The 7,293-nt window shown below is 37.6% G+C and overlaps 1 protein-coding gene across 6 annotated transcripts; it reads right to left on the reverse strand.

The window, feature by feature from the left end:
* Positions 1-2,879: 2,879 nt before the first annotated feature.
* Positions 2,880-5,118, reverse strand: LOC147543755 (uncharacterized). 6 transcript variants are annotated; one of them, XM_086637753.1, is made up of 3 exons: positions 4,938-5,118; positions 4,154-4,368; positions 2,880-3,309 (listed from the first exon to the last, which is right to left on the reverse strand). In XM_086637753.1, the coding sequence occupies exons 2-3, from the start codon at positions 4,333-4,335 to the stop codon at positions 3,123-3,125; spliced, it is 369 nt and encodes a 122-aa protein (XP_086493879.1). In that variant the 5' UTR covers positions 4,336-4,368; positions 4,938-5,118; the 3' UTR covers positions 2,880-3,122. The 6 variants fall into 6 exon arrangements, with proteins under 6 accessions (XP_086493879.1, XP_086493877.1, XP_086493876.1 ...); XM_086637751.1 differs by having other exon boundaries at positions 4,154-4,352; positions 4,923-5,040; XM_086637750.1 differs by having other exon boundaries at positions 4,154-4,352; positions 4,938-5,030.
* Positions 5,119-7,293: the final 2,175 nt, after the last annotated feature.

Below are 7,293 nucleotides of genomic sequence, written 5' to 3' on the forward strand. Positions count from 1 at the left end.
ACCCTTTTAGTTTAACAGCCACCAATTTGACTTTCTTATCTTCTGGTAGCTCCAAGTACTCGAAAATTCTTTCAACCTCATTCAACCAGTCCAAAACTTCTTCTATTTGTTCCTCTCCGGTAAAGTCTGGAATTTCTACTCTCACATGTGGATCTTGATTACGTCGAGTACCAAAATCGAAAGGAGGTTGTCTTTCATAAGGTCGGTCTTCACCTTCCCCGTCTGAAGATTCTTCTACATGGTGTTGTATTTGTACCCTTGCTGGATCTGGTTGTCTTCTTCGATGATACGTGTGCTGAAATATGGTGGCCCGTGGCTCTCTTTGTTCCGTATTAGCCACATTACGAGGCCCGAAGATTCCAGCTTGCTCAAGGCGATCACAGAGTTGTGTAAGTTGCTGCTGAAGCATCTCCATCTTCTTTTGTAGCCATATTACTTGCTGCTGGATTTGTTTCGGTACTTCCTTGACTTTGCTCCACGTTATTACCCCGCCCTGTCATAGATTCGCAGAATCACAAATCTAGCGTGGCTCTGATACCACTTAATGAAACACTTAAAGTGAACAGGCTGACCTTACTGTTTACAGTAGTAAGGAGAGCTAATTCGTACTCCAAACACCGTTGGAGCCTTGATTTCTTGAGATAAAACCAAGGGAAAGACTTGAGAGAAGTTTGCTGGGGAAGAAGATCTGATATTACTTGGTTATATGAGAATTCTTCACTGATTTTCCAGACTAGAGAGATCCCCATTTATAGGACCACACTATTACATTCCCTAGGCAATTACTAGACACTTCTTAAGACTAAACTCTTATATTTCCTAGGCAACTACTAGATAATTCCTTATAACTCTATTCTTACATTTTCTAGGTAGTAATAAAATTAGATGACTAACTACTAATCTATCTTGACCCTTAAAGAGATACTTTGCATCAAAAACTTATATCGGTGGAACAAAACCAACAATATGAGATCAACCGATTGGGACCTCAGTGGAGAGGCCAGATTACTAGAGTCCTAACCGATGGCCTCGTGTCGACTACAAAACGACACTAGGCCACCGAATTGGACTTTCGTAACTTGGCCTCTCTACTAAGGTCCAATTCGGTGGCCTTGTGTCGATAGGGTAACTTGTTACCAATACTTGACTACCGAATTGGACTCTAGTAGCTTGGCCTTTCTAGTGAGGTCCAATTCGGTGGCCTCGTGTCGATACAGTAACTTGAGATCCACACTAGGCCCCCGAATTGGACTAGTAGCTTTGCCTCTTTAGTGGAGTCCAATTAGGTGGTCTCTTCGGTGGCCTCGTGTCGATACAGTAACTTGAGATCCACACTAGGCCCCCGAATTGGACTAGTAGCTTTGCCTCTTTAATGGAGTCCAATTGGGTGGTCTCGTGCCAATTTTCTCCTTAAACTTCGACACGAGCCCACCAAATTAGATATCGGTAGAGAGCCCAAGCTACTGGAGTTTAATTATTCGTTAGCCTAATGTCGAAGTTTGGGATGAAATCTACACGAGGGCACCGATGCTCTATGTATCTATTGATTTTCCATCACTGATTCCCTCTAGTTTGTGACTTCTTGAGATTTTTATGATTTTGATCAAACTTTTCTTAATAATTAGTTAATTTTTTACTTTTCTAACTAATTAGTTAATTCTTAATATTTAGTTCGTTCGTTACTTAGTTCATTTTAGTCATGACAAACCGTGTGCCTCCAACCGGGAGTGCGAAAAGAAGGGGAGAGGAAACCCATAAGAAACAAAGACAAGACCAGTGGATAAATTAAGTTGGGGAGTCTTCAAATGCCGACAAAGATTAAGAAACTTGTAAGAATAAAACACAAGATACGTAATAAACAAATACAAAGACAAGACCCCTACAAAACGAAGACAAGACCCGGAGTCTAGTCCAAGCACACACTTTTCAATACGAAAAGTGCATAGTAAACGATCGGCTTGTGGGAGGATTTCACTTGTCCCATTGATCAATGCTTGTTCACGATCCATTAAAAACACCTTCGGCATAGAATTCTGAGGAAATAACGTTCTCAGACGATTCAATGTCCAAGTGTATAAATGTTCGGCTCCTCCATCCATAAAAACCAAGGTCCCATTGAATGATTTCGTAATCGAAGTCATCCCAATAATCTCAAATAACGATTTTCCATATCAGTATTGTTTTATAGGTACAACTTAGCATCAATACCGTGTATAATGACTTCACTAACTGAATTGATTCGGGGTGTGCCCAAAATAAGCTTGAGATTTCCCATGTCTCAATTTCCTCTCAATGCCAAAAAAACATAATTGCGGTCTATCATCAACTGGTTCTTCCTTCAAGTTGCATATACCGAATCGGATCCTTTCATTATATGGTACGCATTGTCGAGGTGTTGGTATTAAATCTGCCTCGTGTCTGAGAAAGAATTTGTCGGAGTTCGGTACCAATCTTGAGTATTTCTTCAACAACAACCTTTCTTCTGAATTTGAAAGGACAATTGCATTTTTTTCATAAATTTTTCCTCTTCTTTGGAGGTTGTTCTTTGATATTTGGGAGGACAAAATTCATAGTAGTGAACGGTAAATTCCACTTCTTTCACATTGTAATTCAACCTGAGGTTTTTTACCACCTCTTTGTCTCTCGACTATGGATGCCCGGGTTCAAGGGTCAAGCCTGTCTGAGTCAGGTATACAGCGCCCATGAACCCCATTCAGGATGGACGAGTACGTGCCGGGCTGCATACTCTCATACAAAACGTTTATGATGAGGGAAACTTTACCTGTTCCCTATTTCCCATCCTTGGCAATGTCTTTTTTTTTTTTAATTGTTATCCTAGGCAATGTTGGCATCGACATCATCAGAAATTAGGCAGAAAATTGATACAAATAGATTTAACTCGTAGATTTCACCCAAAGTAGAGTTCTTTAGGAAGAAAAAACATCGAAGAAATCGTAAATTATTGGTGCTATCACGAATATCTCACTCTCTTGTTAGACAAGAAAAACAGTGCAGAAACTCAATCTAGGAAAGTAGGTCGTGTGAGTCTGTGACTATGAATTAAGACATGACTGGTCCCAAAATGCAAACCTTCATAACCTTTTGTTACAAAGTAATTGACCTCATGGGTAGTAACCGGTGAATGTAAACCCTCTTCCGACAATCTCACCACCACAGAACCAGCAGAAACACTCTAGCCCAAAAAGAGCAGCAATTCCGGCATCCTCAACTTTCAGCTCCTGCCTGTTCCTCCATAGATGCTTCACGTAATCCAACTCCTTCCGCAAAGTCTCAGTTCGTCCAGGGATGCTATAGAGAATAAGAACTTGATAAATAGTAAAGAAGATAACGATCATCTGAATGTTAGAATTTGTAAATATCGTCTACTAAAGTATTTCTTTCTGAATTGGAGACACTCATCATGTCAAAGTCTAAAAATTAGAGCTAGTTGCAAGGCATGTCTCATCGCAGATTCACGTCTAGCAATAAACCTAGGGTGATCGATGATTCAAGTCAAAGATCCTAAGACATCAAAAATAATTACTAAGGAAGAGTCATAATGGATTGGTGTTGATCCAAGACAATTTTCTTGTCTCTGCCAACTTTATTTCATATAGAGAGATGTAACACCACAATTGTTCGGGTATGAAACCTTTTGGGAGTTTTCCCATCTCCATATAGGACTAACTTGAGCCAAATCAATACTTGATATCCTAGAAGCAACTTAGGTAGTTGGGCTCGGGAGTCCGCTTAGGCTAAGCTGAGCCCACCCACGCACACCACCACCACCACTTTTTTCCTTTGTTTTTCCGCATTTTTATTTATTTTATCTACGTAAAAATGAATAGTAATAAAAATAATAACAATATTATTTTATTTTCATATAAGAAATATTACGTTTATGGTTATACGTATACAAATATATTGGTAGAAATATCGTCTACACGAATTTTTGCCCAAGTGGCTTAATATCCTAACAAAGTAAAGTTCACCAACATCAAAATTACAGCAAAGAAATCAACCTCAAAGAGAACCAGTGATAGCTATTCGGAATCCGAATACCAAAAACAGGTCATTGTGAAACTAGCACAGTCGGCGATAAACATATAAACAAAAGAAAGACAATATACACTAATATGAGAGGAAATAGTACCTGGCAAGACGAGTATAGAACAATTGCTTGGCTAGTAAGTTGCATTTCTCCACAGTAGCTGGCTCCTGAACGTATTGTTTGTTCTTCTCCATTAGCTGCTTGTAGTAGGAGCAACCATGTTTAGACACAACTTGTGAAACTTGAGTTGCTTTCGACTGCAACTGTACCAACTTGGATGCCATTGAATCCAAAATTCAACCTAAATTTTCAGAACCCTAAAATCATCAAAACATCATCTGCTGAGATTCAAAATGATATGTTCAAGAATGTATTAAAAAAATTATAAGCATTTGATTGTCAAAGTTCTCTTTTATAGAAGCTCCTAATTTTAGGGGTTTTACTTCATAGAACAATACTAGATCAGTGATGTTGGAATGCCCTAACTGAATAATTCAAGAATCAAACATATTTTACAATTGATCCAAAAAAATTACAGAAAATCTACATTGACCAAAAACCTAAAACTATATAAACCCAGCTTCTGAAATTATTCAAATCGATGCAGAAGACCTCCAAAATCAAGTAAGAACTCATATCAAAAATAAATCAATACAATTCAACAAATGATAGAAGCAAAATTAATAAAGGTCTACTCACTCAAAACAAAAATCCCTTAATTGACTGGATGATTTCGATAAATTAAGAGAAAAATATGAACTAGATAAGTTTTAATAATCATATGACGGGATTCCCAATTGGGGCAAAATATAATTGGAAATCATTAGAGAAATGGGAGAAATGTAGTCGATAAATTGCTCAATGAAAATACCTTTTAAGTTCTCACCTCTTGTGTTACAGATGCCGAGAGAACTCTCTCCTCGCTGCTCTCTCTATTTGTCGAGTGCCACTTCAAATTTGGCCCCCCAACTTTATGATCATTAATCTTTTCAACACTTTTTCCCTAAATACAAGTTTGGCCCTCTTTAGTTCAGAGTACCCCAGTGCACTACTGCAACACTTAGAGCATCTCCAATGGGACACTCTAACAAACACTCTAAAAGTCTAGTTGTCAAGTGTCAATGAAGATTTCTCTCTCCTAAGAGCATCTCCAATGGGACACTCTAACAAACACTCTAAAAGTCCTAGTTGTCAAGGGCCAATAGAGATTCTCTTTCCTAAATGTCAATATAGAGACACTCTAATTTTTGTTGGTCTCCAATGGAGATCTCTAAAGTGTCTATACTTAATACACATGCCCTTCTTCAATTCAATAGATAAAAAGTAGTTGAAAAGCAAGATTTTCTATTGGTTGAAATTTAAAAGTAACACTTAGAGAGTCTCAAGTAGACACTCTCATTTTAGAGTTTCTCTCTCTAGACACTCTATAATAAATGTGTCCACCTCATATTAGAGTGCCTAATAAAGTGTTCCATTGGAGATGATTTTTTAACAAAAACTCCACAAAATCTACGTGGCACTCTAAGTGTTAGAGATTCAGTGTCCCATTGGAGATGCTCTAAGTGTCAATATAGACACTCTAAACTTTTTTTGTCTCCAATGGTGATATCTAAAATACCTCTACTTAATGCACATGTCACTCTTCAATTCAATAGATAAAAAATAGTTAAAAAGCAAGGGTTTTTATTGGTTAGGATTTTAAAGTGACACTTAGAGTGTCTCAAGAAGACACTCTAATTTTAGAGTGTCTCTATTAATAAATGTTCTACATCATTATAGAGTGTCTAGTAGAGTTCCTCATTGGAGAAGGTTTTTTAACGAAATCTCTATACATCCTAAGTGACACTCTAAGTTTTAGAGTTTGAGTGTCCCATTGGAGATGCTCTTAATCTTAGGAACTCAGTGTTTCACATAAGATTTTTCTCCAAGCAAAAACTTTATTTCGATATCCAAGATGATGTGGCGGTATTTAAGATACCTATAGTTGTCCAATTCATAATTTTAAAAAAGACCAATTGAAATCAAGTCTTTATGCATCTTTTCAAAATAAAATAAATATTTCTGGGGTTATTTTCCGATTGGCCTCCTAAAGTATGACCAGCTTTCCTTGTGGCCTCCTAAGTTACGCGAGATGATCCCCTTTATGTTTTTTCCGTCCAGCGTCATCTTTTCCATTCCAATTTTACCCTCTCGTATGTTAGTTACCTCGTCAGCTCATTTTAGTTGTTTGGTAATTGTTCCTTCAGTTAATTGCAAATATTTCCTAAATCTTTTTTTCCTATAAAAACACTTTTTCTCTTTCTAATTGTATGTTCATCTTCTCACCCAACTTAACTGAAAATGTTATCTTCTTCTCTTTCTCTTCTTCATCATCCGTAGGTTCTTCTCTTCATCTTCAATGCGAAAGTCATTAGTCGAGAAACTGGTTGATGGTGAATCTGTTGTAATGGTAAGTAAGATACTAAGTTTTGGTTTCTCCCTGTAAGTTGCTACTTTTTCTAGTTTTTCCTTATTGTTTGTTTTCGTCTCACATCTGTCAAATATGTGATGAAAAGCTCTCATTATGAGTTAGATTGTCCATGGATAGCTTAGGAATACCCATCATATCTCCAAGTGTAGCTCTCCATTACACATCATCATGAGCCATGAATTCATCCCAGTCAAATGAAACCCAATTAAATAAAGCCTAATCGAACGAAGTAGTATTCGCAATCACTCCCCATCTCAGTATCATTTCCCATTTGGCCCCCTTCTTTTGTTGTTCTCATTTCAGAATTCTTTCCCATTTGGCACCATGAATATGTTGTTCCCATTTTCGTATCCTTTCCTATTTTGTCCCCTTCATCTATTGTTTCCATTTCTGTATATGATCGTATTTGGCCCTTTCATTTGTTGTTCCCGTTTCCGTATATGTTTTGATTTGTCCCCCTTCAAAAGATGTTCCTATGTTTGTATTTGTTTCCATGTTCCTATTTGTTCCTATTTAGGAAAGTTCTCTTAATTTCGAAAACAAACCGACGCTTCTAGGGTAGAGAGAGTGTAGAAAGAATCACAACCGTTTCATGTATAAAGGCAAGATCTCAGGATATATGGTCGCCAATTGCCTTGGGAAGGAGCGGCTCCAGTGTAATGATGAGCTGACGAGGTAACTGACACACATAAAGGTAAAATTAGAAGGGCAAAGATGACGATAGTTGAATGGAAAAAAATGAAAAGGGGGTCATTTGGTGTAACTAGGGGGC

The sequence above is a fragment of the Eschscholzia californica genome, unplaced genomic scaffold (genome assembly GCF_041429995.1).
Source record: "Eschscholzia californica isolate CP2 unplaced genomic scaffold, dmEscCali1.0.p SCAF_4, whole genome shotgun sequence".
NCBI classification, from domain to species: Eukaryota; Viridiplantae; Streptophyta; class Magnoliopsida; order Ranunculales; family Papaveraceae; genus Eschscholzia; species Eschscholzia californica.